The sequence below is a fragment of the Hyposmocoma kahamanoa genome, unplaced genomic scaffold, assembly GCF_003589595.1.
Source record: "Hyposmocoma kahamanoa isolate Upper Pololo Valley unplaced genomic scaffold, ASM358959v1 220, whole genome shotgun sequence".
In the NCBI taxonomy this organism is placed as follows: domain Eukaryota; kingdom Metazoa; phylum Arthropoda; class Insecta; order Lepidoptera; family Cosmopterigidae; genus Hyposmocoma; species Hyposmocoma kahamanoa.
Genome location: NW_020653740.1, coordinates 1,107,302 through 1,125,984, shown reverse-complemented (window position 1 = coordinate 1,125,984; position 18,683 = coordinate 1,107,302). Strand labels below are relative to the sequence as shown.

At 35.6% G+C, this 18,683-nt stretch overlaps 2 protein-coding genes across 4 annotated transcripts; both read right to left on the bottom strand.

Annotated features, from left to right (window-relative positions):
* Nucleotides 1-1,825: 1,825 nt before the first annotated feature.
* On the bottom strand, nucleotides 1,826-9,030 carry LOC113227882. Of its 2 annotated transcripts, XM_026460961.1 has the most exons (4): nucleotides 8,964-9,030; nucleotides 4,335-4,487; nucleotides 3,876-4,031; nucleotides 1,826-2,007 (listed from the first exon to the last, which is right to left on the bottom strand). In XM_026460961.1, exons 1-4 carry the CDS (start codon nucleotides 8,967-8,969, stop codon nucleotides 1,852-1,854), a joined length of 471 nt encoding a protein of 156 aa, XP_026316746.1. In that variant the 5' UTR covers nucleotides 8,970-9,030; the 3' UTR covers nucleotides 1,826-1,851. The 2 variants fall into 2 exon arrangements, with proteins under 2 accessions (XP_026316746.1, XP_026316745.1); XM_026460960.1 differs by lacking the exon at nucleotides 8,964-9,030 and having other exon boundaries at nucleotides 4,335-4,539.
* A 4,766-nt stretch (nucleotides 9,031-13,796) lies between these two features.
* On the bottom strand, nucleotides 13,797-18,229 carry LOC113227883. Of its 2 annotated transcripts, XM_026460963.1 has the most exons (4): nucleotides 18,082-18,229; nucleotides 17,592-17,747; nucleotides 16,149-16,187; nucleotides 13,797-13,889 (listed from the first exon to the last, which is right to left on the bottom strand). In XM_026460963.1, the coding sequence occupies exons 1-4, from the start codon at nucleotides 18,220-18,222 to the stop codon at nucleotides 13,878-13,880; spliced, it is 348 nt and encodes a 115-aa protein (XP_026316748.1). In that variant the 5' UTR covers nucleotides 18,223-18,229; the 3' UTR covers nucleotides 13,797-13,877. The 2 variants fall into 2 exon arrangements, with proteins under 2 accessions (XP_026316748.1, XP_026316747.1); XM_026460962.1 differs by lacking the exon at nucleotides 13,797-13,889 and having other exon boundaries at nucleotides 15,672-16,187.
* Nucleotides 18,230-18,683: the final 454 nt, after the last annotated feature.

Sequence of the window (18,683 nt, the reverse complement as noted above, 5' to 3'; positions counted from 1 at the left end):
TCCGAAATCTTAATTTTAAGTCCTCCTTAAAATCCTTAAACTTAGGTACTCGTTCGATTGCGATTGAAATATTCGATTTACTAATCGATTACAAAAACTTTACTTGAAAGAACCGAATGTTTTATCGCACAGCACTATGCAACCATAGACAAGTCATGGATGCATTGATGAGAAGTAAGCTTACTTTTGGACTACCATTTTTCAAATACAATGCTATTTCAATGCTATTGAATTTTTTTTTGTTTTTGTTGGAAAAAGTGATCGAGATCAAGTCGAAATCTTCGTAATATACGTGAAAGTGTTACTTATTCGATTTATTGAGTGATTGCTTTGGAATTGTAACCAAACAGTTTTGTTTACTTTTTGTTGAAAATAGACTGGAACAGACTATACCTAGTAATCGAGGCTTGAGGCAGTTCCATTGTTTTCTTTCTTCCGTGATCGTATACATGGTGTCTATGAAAGCGGGTTAGGAGCAAATTTTCCACATCAAAGTAACGACGGTTAGGACATTTATTCTACGATTTTAACATGAATAAATTTTTTGCATTTAATTTTCAAAAACTCCCCGAGGAACTCAAGTTTTGTAGAAGTTTAAGAAGAGAAAATATTTATGAATATTCAACTTACTTCTTTTAAGTTCAGAATACACTTTTAGCATGCTCGTGCCAAAGAGATATTAAGAAGAGTCACCGGAAGAGAAGCGGGGAAAAACTGTTTTGCTAGATCGAATGGTTTAGGTTTAGGTATTCACTATTATATAACGGTCGTATAAAAATGTACCATACACCCAAGAATATTGCTAATTTCTTACAAGATGTAATGTACTTTACCCGATCATACGAATTCCGGAAAACAGGTAAAATAAAAGTCTAAAAGGAATCATTTAAGAATAATAGTTATTTGTCATGCAAGGCTGTAAAGTTGTTGTTTGACGCCAGTGCTTCTATTGAAACCTGAGCAAGCAGAGGATTCTAAGATTTGCACGAGACGCAAAAAAACTTTGTTGCCGAGCGAAACACACAACTTTTCACAAGAACTATAGCGAGGAAAATAGTAGAAGAAAGAAAAATACTTGAACTATAACAAAATAATTTAATAAACAAAATTAGTTATCGTTGTCAATTCAATGTCAACAATAATAACAATAAAATATGCCAACGGATTTATATTACATAAATAATGTACGGCAAGTCGCGTAGTTGAACGTGTCATTGTTTTTTTTATCGAAAGAAAAATTTTGATCCACCACAGTCCATCGTCCAGTTCGAATTTCAAAAAGCTTTTCCACGCTAGCGTGGAACCATCGTGGAACAAACGGTTTTGCGCACAGATTTCTAATGAGAAAGAAAGCCTCTCCGAGCTAGTAAGGTGAAAAATATTTTAACTTTGCACATAATTTATATATCCTCTTTAAGTTATAGACTCTCTTGAAGTACTACAGAGAAGCTGCTAAATTTTTGTTTTCAATTGCCCTATAGTTATTAAATTCACATTTATCAAAAAATTTGAAAATTGCCCAGCGGTTCAACGATACGCCGCGCCGCCAGCTGCCCCATTCCGATGACAACTGATCGGGCACTTGTCAACATCGGATATGTGTCATATTTTCTCCGCCTGTTCTTGTTTTATTCATATTAAGCGCGCTAATTGCGGGACGAGAGGAGTGACCCCCCCCACATCACCACCTAAAAACTAGGCTCTCATTAAAATACCTCGCCTTAAGAATTACGACAGTACTTCAGCACAGTAAACGGATACTCACACAGTTAATGAAAAACATAGTTCCAAAATTGTTATTGCTTTATTACTTTTTTTACGGGAAAGTACAAATAAGCAATAGGCATATTATTATTTAGACTTCGGTACCAGATCATAGTACAGAAGTGAGCATAACTGTAACTCATCATCTTTGTAGAGCAACACTTCTGTCCTGTACTCGCCGTAAACTTGGTGAACTTTGAAGTTTTCGTTGTCGAAATAGAAGTCCAGTGCTTTGTGGTCACCCTGCACAAGAATACTTATATTTCAGTAGTTTCAGATGATTGGTTATAAATAGTTATATTCTAAAACCATGTTACAGAATTTTAGTAATACTAATTTCTGTAACGTAAAGTAATGATAGTAGCTCACAGCCTCCGTGATCAAGTGGCTTGCACACCGGTTTCCATGGTGTCGCTATCTCTGAGGTCCCGGGTTCGATCTCCGGACGGGTCAGTGTAGGAATTTTTTTTATATTGTCTCGGGTCAGAGTGTTTGTGGTACCGTCGTTGTTTCCAATTGCCATAACACAAGTGCTATAGCTGCTTACTTTGGGATCAGAGCAATTTATGTGATGTTGTCTAATATATTATTTATATTTATTAGCTCAACTATTTGAGGATCTAAAAGTAACTTGTCTGTCTTTACATGAGTGCGACGTTTGTGTACTCTTAAAAATTATAAGCGAATTTGTCTTCGAATATAAACAATATACAGTTAAATTTTACATATTAGAAAAAATCATTTTTGCCCTTAGTAATTTCAAAGAATAACATCATGAATAGTTATCAAGTTATCAACAAGTTATCTAACTTTAAGTTAATTAAGTCTAGTTAATTTTAAGTTAAATTAATTAAGTTATTCTTTATGATATACGATAATATGAAATGGTTTGTGTCTTAAATTTAGACCGTCACTACTTTGCGGAGTTTACAAAACCTAATTTGTACTAAAGAAAATATTATGAAGTATAATACTAAAATATTCGACTATTTAAAAAAACTTCTTGTCTGCAAAGGTTCGTGTGCGTTGATGTGTTAGCACTCTCGAGTAGGTACTAAAATTTTAAGAGAGTTTTCATGCAATATATAAGGTTTTAGTATGCACATATTGTGTGTATTTCGTGTTATTTATTTGATTTTCCATTCTATGATTCTAAGAAGCATGCCAAGACGATCGGCTATTATTTGAGTTTTTTAAATAGGTACCACATTCGAGAGAGGTACGTACTATGCCGCACTAAACGGTACGTAGATACCCTCACAATACTACCAAAAGACGAAAATAATAAAAAATCATTTTTGGACAACCTCAACTGTATTAGTAATAAAGTTCAGTTTATAATGGAACTAGAGAACTGAGCGTTCTTTGATATCTTAGTTAATAGAAATCTAATAATACATTACGTCATATAGTATTTAGAAATAAAAACCATACAAATAGGTACCTCAAAGGTAATACCCACCACCATTCTAGCCGCGGGAAAATCTTTCAGAGGGCACATGGCGTCTGCGACAATAAGCATCGGAACTTCAACATATATAATAAAACAAGCCTTACGAGTAAAAAGTTAATTAAGTAAATCTTAATTTCAAGAGGGAAGACTCCTCCATACCGGTAGTTTGGATTCCGGTATTTCTTCTGATGAAAAATCTTAAGTAGACATAAAACTGCGGTACTAATATGTTTTAATTTGTTTCTAATTTTCGTTCAATTAATACATTTATTTAGTAAAAATTCATGTTGTTAAAATATTTTGCTAAATGTATGTAGCGTAAATTGGAATGTTCTTTGGTAAATTAAAAACAAGGTTTAAAACTTTAGTAATTATAGTGAAAACTAGGGTGGTTCGCATTAATATTAGATATAACTCGTTGATGACTTTACCATCTCAGTAAGCCGTGATCAAAGGATCTGTAAAGAACCCGAAACGTTGTGTTGTTTGAAAATTAAATTTAGATCTGAAATAAATAGTTTCATTTCCCGATTGTTCATACATTCATTAAAAATGTAGGAATTAGACACTCATTAAGTAGAAGGAAGCAGCGATAAATATTTTATATCAAGTATTTTTAACGTTATAGTAGAACATACTGATTTCCTTTTGTACCCACCGCAGGCAAGGGGCATTCTTCCACGCCAGCTGCTTGAAGTATATTGATGAATAAGTCTCCCATCAACAGAGAGAGCGTCTTGCAAGCCGGTTCCTTCATGTACAACCCGCCAGGTTTGTAACCACCTTGCTTTTTTATTGAACCTTTTATTTCTATCTGGAAATATAAAATTTACTTATTTCCTGATATAATTACTTACTTACTATATTATTTATAATTTCTGTAACAGTGTTTATTTGAGAATATTGAGTGCAAAGGATAATATTTTAAAAGATGGTATTCTTACTGCATACTATAATTTTTAACTTTTGTTTAATAACAATATACATATTCACCCTGTATGAGCGTTATCTGCACCTACATAATTATGTACTTGTATATGCCTACGTATACAACAATAATTTCGTAAATACATTGTGTTATTTAATCTTTTATTTTTAAAGATACAACGGGACTCACAATCATATCGTTCCCGATCGGAATAGGAGTACTCAGAGTGATGTCCAATAGATGCATAGTTCGGTTGTACTTTTTTTGTGTCACTGCAAATTGAACAATATTGACTGGCTGCTCGCATTCCGTTACGGTCTTAAAATGCATATCGGCTGGACCCTGTAACATCGTAAAATATTTTTTCTTTGATTTAAAGAGAATAAACGTACAATGATGTCATAACGTACCACAAAGCCATGTAATTAATTTGCGTTTTCCGAAAACGACTATTAGGTACGAATCAAAGCTAGAGAGAATATGTAATTTTTCAAATAGAAAAAAAAAATTTGAAGTTCAATAAAAAATCCCTTCTTCTCCATAGATGGTGAAAATATTTTTTTGTGGGCTGTGTTGACAGCATACTAAATAAATTTAGTAAATTTTTTAACATAAATGTGTAGTTAGTTCTTTAATAACTTAACTAAAGTACGATTGGACATAAATCACCGAAGCGGAACTGCGATATTGCCTTTGGTCCATTGCTCTCGAAAATTTGTTTAGTGTTGGGCGTGCGTAAGCCCATTAGCAATAACACAATGGAATTACTAAGGGCGCGCGGTGCTCTTTGAGTAATTTATTATCTGGTATTGGTTAAATATCGCATCCTTTTTCCTTTTATTTTAATACCTTTATTACAACTCAGATATTAATGGGTGGGTGATGGTTCCTCTCTTCATAGCAAAACGGTCCTTAGTGAGAAGTTGATACGGTAACACTAAAATGTGACGCGTTCTTTCAACTCCTGATTTCTGATTACTTGTGATTATGTATATCAATGAATACCTGTTGTTTTCACGTTTAACCGCCAGTTTAAGGTGTATTTAGTAATTTTATAGAAAATCTTTTTTTTACTTGTGTAATATTTTATTTCGAATTTCAGAGCTATCAAGGCCTAAGAAATGTACTCAATAAATATTAAATTCATGGGCATCTACTTCAAATATTTTTCTAACAAAATTCATCATTTTAAAATGATTCTTAAACACCTAGCAGAGCCAATTTTTCTTCAAAATAGATGTAATTAATGATAGATATCAGTAGTTCCCAAACTTATTTTTCTCGTGGACCACTTTCAAAATTTTACTGGTGTCGGTGGACCCCTGCTGCTACATTTCTACCACATTCTTAAAGTCGCCAAAAAATAAAAATTGTGTCGTTTTTGAGTTCTGTCCCTATATTCCGATAGGTAAAATAAAAACGAAAAATGGTACATTTTATAACATTTTATTTATTAAAAGAATAGAATTACAAGAAAAAAATAATAAGGTAATATAGGTTCAGGTTATAATTTTAATTAATGGGAAGGATGTATTTGACGAAGTGTCAGCAAACGATCAATGTTTGGCTTTATTTTTGTGAGCAATAATCGCAAATCCCCCCGCTCTGTGATGTTTAATTTGCTCCTTTTTTTTGTTAAGAGGTTTGTAACGGCACTAAAACTCCTTTCGACAAGGTATGACGAGGGAAAAGCTATTAAAAATTTCTTTGCGATTTCCCACAGTCCAGGATATTTTTCGGGTATTTCTGCTTGCAGCCAAAATGTTTGGTAGCCTTTTCTAAATTTCACCTTCAGCTCCTCATTGGTGCTTATCTCGAGCAGCTCCTCTTGTAATACAACATTGGCCACTTCCGTTTCATCAAATTCAAATGGATTTATGATCCATGGTGGTATATCCATCGTCAGCATATCTTCAAACCTGGTTTTAAAGTCATCATGCAGGGCACTTAAATGTTGACTGTAGGTATGGATATCCTCATCAATACATTCTACCTGCGACAAGTTTGGAAATTGAGAGAATTCGCGCCGACTAATGTTTTGCTTCATAAATTTCAATTTCCCAAGAAAAGCCGAAATTATCCCCTTTGTTTTTATTAAATTCAGGCTGTCCCCTTGTAACTGCAAGTTGATATCATTAAATTTTTTAAACAAATCTGTCAAATACGCAATGTCTGCTTTGAATTTGATCAAGTTTTCTTTAAAATCTGGATCTCTACTTTCTAGGAACTCTAATACGGAATCGAAAACAGAGTAAAATCTCGTTAAGCATGCGCCTTTCGACAACCAGCGTACTTCGGTATGTAAGAGCAGTCGTTGGAAGTCTTCATCATTTTCATCGCACAATTGAGCAAATAAACGCGTATTCAATGCATTGCTTCTGATTTTGTTGACAGCTTTTATTACAAAATGAAGAGATCGGTTCAACCTGTCACTTAAATGTTTTGCCACAAGATGTTGTCGGTGGATTACGCAATGAATAGCTGTAAGTCCTGGTATAATTCTTTTGAGATGACTTATAACTTATAACCCACGATATCGCCCGACCATTGCAGGAGCTCCGTCTGTTGCCACTGAAATAAAGTTTGTAAATGGAATCGATTTTTCCGTAAAAAAATTACTCAGAACATTAAATATTGATTCGCCTTTAGTGTCAGTCTCTAAAGTTCTGCCAAATAGCAATTCTTCGTGAATTTCTTCCTCCATAATAAATCGGACATATGCCAATAATAATGCTTCATTACCGGGTAACGTTGACTCGTCCAGTTGTATAGAAAAATGAGTTTTTTGCAGATGATCGCACAAAAAACTTTCGATATCAGAGCTCATTTCATCAATGCGTCTTTGAACAGTATTGTTACTTAATGGAATTCTTTTTAGTACGTCAAATGGAGATTTGTGCAAAACAGTTTTTAAAACCTCTTCAACAGCGGGTAGAATTAATTGTTCTCCGATAGTGTGCGGTTTTCCAGATTTTGCTATAAGTAATGAGATATTGTAAGATTCCAAGCAAGCCGTCATCGTTACTTTGAGATGTTGAAGCGAACATACTGTGCATGGTCTTTTCATATTTTTCCTTCAATGTTTGAAAATATTTTAAATCTTTACCTATTTTGTCAGTATGACACCTTTTTAGATGATCTTCGAGCTTTGATGGTTTCATAGAGTCATTGCTCAAAACTTTGTTGCATAATAGGCACATGGGCAATTGTTTGTCTGCCTCTGATGGAACAAAACCATATTTCAAATAATCGACACTATATTGTCGACATTTTTTCTTTGCTGTAGCCATGTTTCGTGTCAGTTACCTTACCTGTAAAAAAGAATGTTTTAGTAACCAAGTTTTTTTCTGAATATAGGTATCACACCGCAGCCTTTGTCAGCACGCAGAAATAGAATTACGGCTTGTTAAGGGGCCAACTAATAACCGCTAAGACAAATACAGACGTTTTCACAAAACGGTATCAATTTTAAAGTACCTAAATTACCACTAATTTTTAATAGTACAAATAAAAATGGGTGTACTCAGTATCGAATACTGATCATATTTGTGTAGGAAAAAATAAAAGTCGAAATCCCAAAATTGTCCATAAAAACGATAACTAACATTTCATCAAATCAATGATGTATTTGCGTATTTTTTGTCTGCGCCTTCATTGTTAAAACGTGACTTTTTTATACTGTTTTATAAAATTAGTAGTTATTTGCAAGAAAAATTGAAAAATTAATTGCTATTGCTTATTCGGCCTTTTTAGAGAGGCAGTGCTTCTCTCGCGAAAAAACAATTGAATAAAACGTGCTGTGTTTGTCTTCAAATCGAAAGAGGACAATTAAAATATCTGTAAGTTCCTAAGTTACCTATCTATACAAGCAGTTGTGATCAACCGACTAGTACACGTAAACAAAATACATAAGTACTATAACAAAAAAAAAGGTATTTACTTACTTTTCTCCGGCACTAACAAACACTGATATAAATTACCTTAAAAACCATTTTTTCGAAATTCCGGAAACAAATGAATGAGTTTGCCTTTGGCATCAAGTATTTATAGTGGTGATCAAGTTCATGTCTGAACAAGCATTAAGCATTGTCGGGCGGATAGCGCTTTGCAAGTCTGTACATGTACGTACACGAAATTGTACGTAATATCGAATACGCAAGTTTGGACAAGTAAAAGTCGCTTGCCTTATTAAAATATTATCTGCTTAGTTATGTACTTAAAACAATGTAGGTAGGCCCTTATAAAACTATGCTTACATTTTTGCTCTTTACTATCAAAAGCAGATAATTTTTCGTGGACCCCCATTAACATCTTATGGACCCCCATTTTTGTTCACGCCTACGTAGACCCCCAGCAAGTCTCCCGTGGACCCCTGGGGGTCCACCTGGACCACTTTGGGAATCACTGATATAGAATAATGATAGATATCATAGATCTTAGGAGTGTGCGAAGAGTTTTTGTAATGACTTTTTTTATATCACCAAGTGACGGGACGAACAAACCGTGCGCCAGGTGGTAAGAGATATGCCTGTCCATAACAGTTCCAGTGGCGCGCAGAGATGAACCGTGAAAAATAGTTTTGATGAACCGTTAACATAAAGACTGTATTAATTTTATTTCTTGTTAGACGATGTGTAGAGACGATTTGCAAAAACAATATGTAAAGAAAAAATATACACGTCTTCTTCAATAACTTAGTGTAAAGATTGCTAGAAATAAATCCGGAGTTTAATATAATACTTAGCAAATTAAAATAATGTCTAAATCTTGTAAACATACCAGCGAAGTAGTTAGAATTAACACGAATGACACACTTACCAACATCACTCCGAGGCTTACAACGCTACGTAATACATTTAAAACGACCAACAAACACAAAGGTAACCGGAACATGCTGCTTAGCACAAATGTGAACAAAAAAGCAAACGGTTTTTATTACCTCCTACATAGCGTGATTCGACGTTTAAAACAATAAGTTGTGATAATGATCGATTGCTGCCGTTGCTGCTATCGTAAATCAGAATTCATTATAGTCTTCACAATTATGAAAAATAATGAAATCATATAATATTAATTTTATTATGTGCGTGCTATAGTCACACATTGACCGTGATATACTATGGCATACAGTACTTATTTATTCGGTCGTTCTTATGAAAACGATTGTAAATAATAACACAACATCACATGCGTTACTTTAACCCAAAGTAAGTAGCACTTGTGTTATGGAAATCGGAAACAACGACGGTACCATGTACTCCTAGATCCCGCCCCGAGACAATATAAAAAAAAATTCAATAAAAAAAAATTTAAAATAAATACCTTATCACGTAAGTTCTTACTTACTGGAAGTAAGATTTTGCGAAATTCTACTTTAAAACTGTCTATGAAAATGACTATATTGTGCTGGAAAATGACGCATTAAAATACGTGTTTAAAATCATGAAGTGTAAGGGTAATTTTCTAGTTAGTTTCTCTACCTAATTTCGGTGTCAATTTTTATTATTTAAATAATCTAGAATATTATCGTGCAGTATTACTTAATATTCGAGAGTCGCATCCTTAAATATAATTTAATATTTCACGATAATATACTCGAATACTTAAAAATAAAAATTACCACCGAAATTAGGTAGAGAAAACTAACCTAAAAATTACCCATAAAGTAGCATTTCACACAAGTAGCACTTCAGCCAGAATTAATGGCTTGTTGCGGCCGTCGCTTTTATTGGCAACCGATGAGTTCGCAAGATCTAAAAGACTATAGTAGACTATATATAGAGGTTAGAACCTATAACACAAATTTACGCAATAACGCGAGGTTCTTTAAGTTACGTACTACGTAATTTTCTTTCAATTTTCGATATAAGTTATATTCATATTGTACTTAGTAGTGAGGTTTTCTCCTGTTGTGACCGTATCTAGCTGGAAATATTATTGGGAAATCAATGATTTCGAAGTGCAAAATGATTGTGCATGTTCTCGTTATTTGTCCCAGGTCTTTACTGATATGTTCTTCGACCTATGTATCTTGTTTCAGCTCTTAAATTACGTGTACTTGCAAGTGCAGGTGGTGTAAGTAATTTTAATTTACTTTAAACCTCAAAAATACAATCCGCTATTTACGGGTTTCTGTGTTGATCTTATTTGCCTAGAATATATCCAAACTCAACCCTAGGGAAAAACATTTGGCTACAGCACTTTCAGTTATATTTATTACTAAATACATATATGCTTTACGATTAAGTACAAGTGTCAAGTTGAGTTACAAGTAGTCTGGCATCAGGGTCTATCTTTCATATTTTTTCTCAAGTTATAAGTTTTTTTTATTGTATAGGAGAGTCAACATGATGCATACACAACAATATATAACAATTATTTATTTATTACAGCATTATGGTTATAAAGTTTGAAGGTATACAGGATACATTGTAAGTATTGGCGAACACGTAAGCTATACAGATTCAAGAATGTATGAAAATTAATTATTCAATTACTCACACAGTCCTTGCAACAACATAAGAATACAAAAATATAACGCTCAGTTTGTCCAAAAATCAGATGTCCAAAAAATAAACAAATGTGTGAAAAATCTCGTCCGCAAGTCCGCAACTAATAATAACGCCCATTAGTGGCTTTGCTGTGGTTGCCAGCAGTGGCCCAGTATGCAGCGACTCTAAATCTGCACGGAACTCATGGAACTATATAAATCATCAACAGTGTAATAAAACTATTATATAAACTAGTGTTTTCTCTTATTGAATAACTTCTGTATGACACCATCCAGTCATAAATCACTGAGAAAAATGTCACAAGACGAAAAATCTTGCCAAGGTAAATACGCTTCTATAATAAGATTCGAGTGATATTCGAAATGTAAAACTATAGTGAAACAAAAACTTTATACTGAAGGTGTACAACTTCTGCATACTTGGATGACAAAAATCCGTGATAGTGACCCGTTTAGTTCTTTCAGGTATTCTCGATCTAAGATGCTTAAATTAAATAAAGTAATGATAAAGGTAAGGTAAAAAAGACAATAAGAGCTTAACTACTAGAAAGTAAAACTAGGATTTTTATATTAATGCGTTGGGCAAGGTAGCTGCCGACTCTTGGGTTTCTATTAATTTTTTCGATAAAATTTTATACAGAAGAAGGGCACTGGGATCCCACGGACCAAGGGTTTCGACTCCAAAGGCTGTAAATAGGTAGTCGGAGCCGAGATCCTGGTACTGATTACTTTTATTCTTTCCGCCAGTTCAGCTGCGGAGCCACCCCTCTTGCTCGTGTGCTGTAGATGGGATGGGGCAAGTGTGTCGGTTTGCCGCAAGGACACCGATGATGGGAGCAAACTGGGACACCGAGGCGGTGGCCTGCAGCTATGGGAATGGTCTCGGCGCTCAGGAAGGTACGGTCTATTGGGGTACAATGATTCATTAAGTCATTGCACATGCACAGTACATTATCCCAGCTCCTTTGAATTTTGGGGTCGGACGGAGAATTTTCGTTGGGGCAAGCCTGGTCCCAGGCGTTTCTGGACTCAATTAAACACGTCACCTCGCAGTTTGTTGGCGGAAGCCTTAGGAAGGGTACTGCCTACGCGGATGACCGTGCTGTAGATTGAGGACAAAAAGGCCGGAAGGGCTATGGCTGATACACTCTCCTGATGTCTAGACCACCGTGTCTGATGGGGAGGGTAATTTGGGTCCAGGCATTGTGGGTGAGACGTACGTTGAGAAGGGATTGAAGAAGAGCCCTTAGGTCAGAATGTATTGACATCAACTGATTATGTAATTTCCAAGGCGAACAGCAGCGAAGTACGTATGTAAATTTAGGAACGAAAAGGCAATATTTTAAAATTTTTAATTGTGCGTAGTGGGTGTCTAGGCTCAGGAGCCTATCTGTACAAGAGTTGAACTTTGAGATTGAATTTTGGAAAAAAGGCTGGAATTAAGTCATCGAATATAGGTGCACCTAGGAGGCTAAGCTTGGATTCGTCGGTGAGACGAATGTTGGGGGCAAGAGTATTAAAATTTGGAATGATTGTATCCCTGTTGGGATAAGATTGAGGGATGTAACGTTCGCATTTATCAAAATTTAATTGGAGGCCAATGGTGTTAAAACAGTTGATGATTTGGTTAAAGTCCGAAAGTACGATGTTTGCAGGGCCTCCTAGTGTTCCATCGTCTAGGTAATAGATGTAAAGATTTGATTGCAGATTTTGGATGATGGGATGGATGGCGAGACTAACGATGGCAGGCCCCATAGGATGGCCTTGCTGACACCCCACGGCAGATGATGGTTCACTGGCCCAGTAAACAAGTTTAGAGGGCTCACTATAGCATTGAAGGAGGTAATTGGAAATCTCTGCTCTGCACGTCGCTTAGCAGAGATTTCCAATTAATTAGTAGCTTCACCTCGTTCAGCAAAGCATCCCTATTGACGGAATTAAAAGCGTTTTTGACGTCGATCTTGAGCAGCACCTTATCCCCCGAGTTTTTGTAAAGTAAGGTACGGAGAGCGTGAACAGTTGCTTTGCAACCGCCTTTAATGCGGAAACCTAGCTGAACGGGCATAAATAAAAAATAAAAAAAAAGATTTGCCAAACGCATAATTTTGACGCGAGGCATTTCAATGGTCCTGTGCCTCAATCGGCCTGACGCCGTCATCCTTTTTAGCTAAGGCTATTAAATGTGCACCATAAAGGATGGGGATTATCTCCGTGTGCATATTGAATCAGATTTACCACCTCAGCGATGTTTTCCCTCAGCCTTTTGCTGACTTCGTCGAGCGATGGCGAAGTGAGGTATTTCAAGTATTGAGGTGATAACCCGTCGAGACCTGCAGCGGAATCGGGTGTAAATGACGAAATGCCCGATAAGATGTCCTTTTTGTTGACTTGAAGGCAAGAATTTGGAGGGCAGGGTGGATCCAAAAAGTAAGATTCTGCAGGAGCTGGAGGGTGCTTGCACTCAAGGGCGGTTACAGTGTGAGGGTTGTCAGGTGAGATGACGTCGTGAGAGAAGAGAAGTCGTGCTGCATCTTTGAGTTCGCCGTCGCTAATTTTGTTCTCAGTCCTTCTGGATAAGGTAATATCAGGGGAACTACGAGAAGAAACGGAGGAATGGAGTGGGGGACGAGAGCAGTTATTTTTAATTTTTTGTGTCAGGGTGGAACTACCGTCAGCCGAGATATTGAGCATCTTGTAGGCAAAGGACAGGAGATATTGCGAACTGTCAGACTCATTGTGTCTGACGCAATTTTGCACGGCGAGGGAAAGAGCATTAGCGAGTCGAGATCCTAGCACCTCGTGGAATCCTTTTCATTACTGGTGTATGACGCTTATGCTCACTGAGTAGGATGTGGAATGGAGTATTTTGTGCTGATGGTGTGGTGGGGAGTGACGGGAGCGGCAGATTGACTAGAGTAAATGAGATGCACTTTACCTTGATGGATGTGCATGCCTTTCAGACTGCGGAATGTTCGGAGGCAAATCATGCACTCTGTTTCCGCCATGGTGTCTCTCGGTCTTATTTAAAATCTAAAATTTCCTAATGGCTAAAAAAATCACATATTAAGATTATGAAAAAAAAACACAAATAACAAAGCACAACATACATAAAATACTCAAATCACTATTCAACACGAATAATTACACTACAAAACATAAAAATAAGCTTAAGAAAAAATCAACAGTTCGCAAGACAGGTGACAAGTGGATGATAAATGTATTCAAATGTATATTTACAAAGAGCAACCCTTAGAGTTTCTTGCTCATTCTTCTCAGGGGAATGTGCCTTACGAAGGAGCCGTAGAGTTTAATCAGTAATTTGCTTACATGACATAAAGTTTATTTGACTTTGCCTTCGAATACTATAAGACGTCTTAAATTATACTAAGTCTATTAATATTCTATTCCTTCATCACTTCAGAGCAACTATTCTATTCGCATTCTAGTCCTTTTGTTCTCTATACTAATTATGCCATTAATGCTCTGAACTTGTTTAGTGCAATGAATACCTTGTTCTCTTTAGACAATCTTAAAGTGATCTATTGAAATTGTTAGTGAATTCGAAAGTGGCGACTGTTTATTTGCAATGTTTTGAAATCGGAGTTAACTTAATTTAGGCGTCCGTTACAAAAGTGTAACTAATTATTGCAATGGATTCATTTCTATGTAAATGACTTCCATTACCGAATAAACACCACAGTTTTTTTTAAACTAACCTCAAAAATTTAAAGAGCTAAATTAAAAAAGAGATAAATTAGGTGGATTTTAGGAAGCCCATCAATTTTGTAGTAGTTTTTATGTTTATACATATTTCTCGCATATGTATTAATCCGCATGTATTTATCTGCCATATTCTTGCGACTAATATAATTTATTAGTTCGTCATCATTTGTTTTATAAATTCCTCAATTGTTATCTCTTTAGACGAAGAATAGTCACAAAAGCATACCTTGGCATTCTTGAGATTGTCTTTAATTTGCCTAATTAGATAAAAACGTGCACTATGAACTATTTGAATGTATTCTTGAAGTCAATGACAAGAGTAAATACTGTCTAAACTGTCTAAAGGTCATACTCTTAAGTCTTAGTTCTAAGTAACCCTAAAAACCCTTGCCTCTCCTGAGGAACCATCTTGAGGGACAAGTTAGGGCGCGTTCCCACTATGTCGTGACGACAGATTGTCGTGCAGTTTACAGTGTCGTGACTTGTATATTTAAATGAAGTTGTTCACATATAGCACGACACGATTAACTGTCGTTCACGATTTTTTATCGTTACAACGACAAACTGTCGTCACAGTGGGAACAGCGAGAACGACAGTCGTCAGACGATAAAAAAACGGCACGATAAAAACGTGACGACAGATTGTCTCAGCTCCTATTACTGTCACGATCTAGTGGGAATAGCTAGTTACGACAGTCGTTCAACGATAAAAATCGTCCACGACAGATAGTCGTAATATGGGAACAGGCTAGACACGACAGTCGTCCAACGATAATAAAACGTGACGACATAGTGGGAACGCGTCCTTACTCTTAGCTAGGTTATAAAATATAACGTATTAGATATCCTGTTCATGAAACCAAGTGCTGTCGTAACTTAAAATTGTGGAATTAAGGGTACGATTTGAACATTTAAAAAAACTAAATGAAATCAATGCATATTTGCTCGTTTATAAATAGATAACCAAATGTTATGTATAAATAAAAATAATCACACTATTCGCAATGAGATCTATTCAACTTTTTTTAATTTTCAAAATTTCAAATGTTTTCTAAATTCCACAATTTTCCCACTTCTATTTTATCCACATACTACCTGGGCGTGACGGTATCAGCATTGTACACCTGCTGGTGTGTTTGCTCAGGGTTCTTTCAAAATTTTACACCCTATGCATGCGCCACTTACCTACCGTTAGGAAGACAAACTCTTTACAACAGAACAGAATTTACAAAACCGTCGCTCGCTTCAACATTCAAAGAACTGGGTAGTCGTACAAAAAATGCAAAAGGTGGATTTTGAAAATATTGAGTTATTCTAGTACTATATTTAAAATTTGTGTTTGAATTTATTATTAATTTGTTTACAAAATTCATTAGCATTTTTCGTCATCAACTCGACAATTCCAAATTTCTGAAAAAAATCCATCGAGTTCCTATTTCAATTTTAACGAAACAGTGACAATTTTAAAATAGCTCTCAAACGGACTCTAGATTTTTTTAAACTATAGAAAGTACACATAAACCTTCACTTAAACAAAAATACTTAAATAAAAGTACATTTGAATTTGTTTGTATTGACATGGCATAAATATATTAAGTTAAGAACAAGAGTCTTGCAGAACAATTTAGGGTCTCCCACCTGTAATGGGACAATCACTGTGACCTGGGCACCATTTCGTAGTACAAGTACTTGCACATTACCATTTTCGTTTCAATGAAGTACATCACTTTTGTTCTATACTCGCCGTACAATTGTGGTACATTGTATATTTCATGATTGAAGTAGAAGTTTAGAAGTGAATAATTTCCCTGTAAGAAATTTACACAGTATTAAATCCAATTTAAGAATCATCACTATTCCTTTAGCAACATGATTGTATACAAATTGAAAAAAACCTGCCTCTTAACAACATCGCAATTGCTAATAAGCCGTTCGGACGCATTTAAAAAGTTCTTTTTGACGCTGGTTTAACCGTATCATAATAAATGTATTAACGACTATACAATGACTATATGCCAAAAGCAAAGGGGCTATCTAAGTTATTGCAGTTCTTAAGAAGTTGTATTGTAAAACAAACTGCGATTGCCGTTCACCTACAGGTACCTCAAGTTTCGCAGTTACGGAGAGACGGAATACGAAATTGGAAACTCGAAAATTATTTTTCTATTTTACTCGTATAATTCTAAGACAATTCATGTGGTACTTATCTATCACCCGGTCTACAACGGGCAACGCTCATTGAAGCTTGCACTGTATGAAGGCTTGAATACAGAGATGAACAAATTTTAGACAGTACTCGTGACGATGGATTCTTAGTGATAATCGCCAACGATCAACACTGTGGTTGAAACCCAACGACTAGGCAACAAACAGTATCAAAAAAACTTGCACAAATCATTTTCGATAGCTGTTTGGTGGTCCAGTCGTGGCGACATTCAATATACTATGTGCTTAGTACAGCTGTACCAAACACAAGTCCAGTCGTGTGTGGAGTACTGCTGCCACCTATGGGATAGTTCTGCTAAATATCGACTGGCAAAATTGGATTCACTTGAAAAACGTGTCAAGAGGCTTATACTGCCGTCCGCTATAAAACGTGGCTGACAACATATTTTTTTGAGACATCGTAAAAAGCCATAACCCAGTTTTAGAATATTGAAATTGTTTCATGATATTTCAGCTATGCATCGTTAGGGTAAATTCAGATCAATCGAACACGTTAACTAATTTTAAATGTTTTTAAAAGATAATTTTGTGCTCTATTTTTCGCTATTTAAAACGGTTATTTGATCATTTGCCACTTAGCCGCCTTTTAGTTAGTGGACGGCAGTATAGGTGACTCGGAATTAGTAGAAGTGAAGCTGCTAAGCCTTGAATACCGCCGCAAAGTTGCCTACTTATCGGTATTCTATAGGATATAAGAGAAGATGCAGATTATACAGAACAATTCGCCTTTCTCCATACTCTTCTGCATCCTACCGTTTTTAAAAGAAAACGTCTATAATGAGGTCCAAAAACTTTGTGGATTTCCATTTCATACTGTTCTACCGCAGAGGAATAAATGAGCTTTTAGCAAGTTGGCATGCTTGCGTGTTTCTTTTTTAAGTTGATCAAATAAACGTTATTTTCCACGAACATAGTTTTGTTTCAATTTTCCTGTACAGAACGGCATTTACATATTTTAACCCCTATTATTAGTACTCTATACTTACCGGAGGGAGTGGGCAATCTGTGACGCCAGCACCATTTAGGATTGCTGGTAATATATCTCCCATTAAAACATAGAGCAGCGAGCATGCCGGTCCTTTGATGTTCGCGACGCCTGGTTTGTACCCTCCTTGTTTTTTTACAGCGCCTTGTAGTTCCGTCTGAAAGTATGTATCTTGTTATGTACAAAATCTGTATTTTGTTGTTGAAACAAAATACGTGTAAGTACGTGCACAAAAACCCGTATATAACCAATGTTTAGTTGTACAGTAAATCACTGTGGCCCGCGGAATTCACACTAAAAGTTTTCAGTGTTTAGATACAGAAAAAAATATTCCAATTGTCACTTTTAACTGAAAATTTTGTAAAGTGAAAATTTTAACACTATGTAAATTACGTAAGGCATCAACAAAAAACTTTGATAGATTGAATATGGTGCGGCTCACCGTACAACGGAACAAAAATGTTCAGATCCGTAATATAATATTTTTTTACCGTCATAAAATCGCCATAACCATAAGGTGTATTCAAAGTAAAGTCTAATACATGTGTGGTACGGTTGTACTTCCTTTGTGTAATATTAAGTTCTATAATGTGCACAGGATCTTCACATTCTTCCGTGTATTGGAAATTCATCGTCGCAAGGCCCTGAAATATAAGCAGTATATTACATGTAGTTGGCGTGTAAGTAATGGAGTAGACAGAGACACTTTTGAATTGCCGTGTTTGGATCTATTAATTTAAACGAAAGTTTAAATTTTGTAAAGAAAAACTGATCTCAAAAGTTTGTGGAATTAAATCTGTTTACCAAGTTTTATCGAAATCGGTTAACAGGAAGTGGATGAAATCCAATGAACCGGATTCATCTCTTAATTTGCCATCGTCAAAGGTTGAAAAATTTCTTCAAATTTGAATGGGTGGTCCTACAGAGGTACCCCTTTGCCAACTAAAAAAAGAATCATCGAAATCGGTTCACAAATATCGGAGTAATCACGTAACATATACACAAAAAATATATAGTCGTATTGAAAGCCTCGCCCTGTTTTTTGAGTCGGTTAATTTTTTTTTCATTTAACATGTCATAACAGTTGCGATAG

Bases quoted from the DNA above. Each gene is read 5' to 3' on its own strand.
- LOC113227882 (XM_026460960.1), bottom strand. From the start codon at position 4,496: ATGTTACAGGGTCCAGCCGATATGCATTTTAAGACCGTAACGGAATGC. The intron at 4,032-4,334 runs GTGAGTCCCGTT...TTATATTTCCAG, and splicing joins CGATCGGGAACGATATGATT to ATAGAAATAAAAGGTTCAAT. The intron at 2,008-3,875 runs GTGGGTACAAAA...ATTCTTGTGCAG, and splicing joins AAGAATGCCCCTTGCCTGCG to GGTGACCACAAAGCACTGGA.
- LOC113227883 (XM_026460962.1), bottom strand. From the start codon at position 18,222: ATGAATTTCCAATACACGGAAGAATGTGAAGATCCTGTGCACATTATA. The intron at 17,748-18,081 runs GTAAAAAAATAT...ACATACTTTCAG, and splicing joins GTTATGGCGATTTTATGACG to ACGGAACTACAAGGCGCTGT. The intron at 16,188-17,591 runs GTAAGTATAGAG...AATTTCTTACAG, and splicing joins CAGATTGCCCACTCCCTCCG to GGAAATTATTCACTTCTAAA.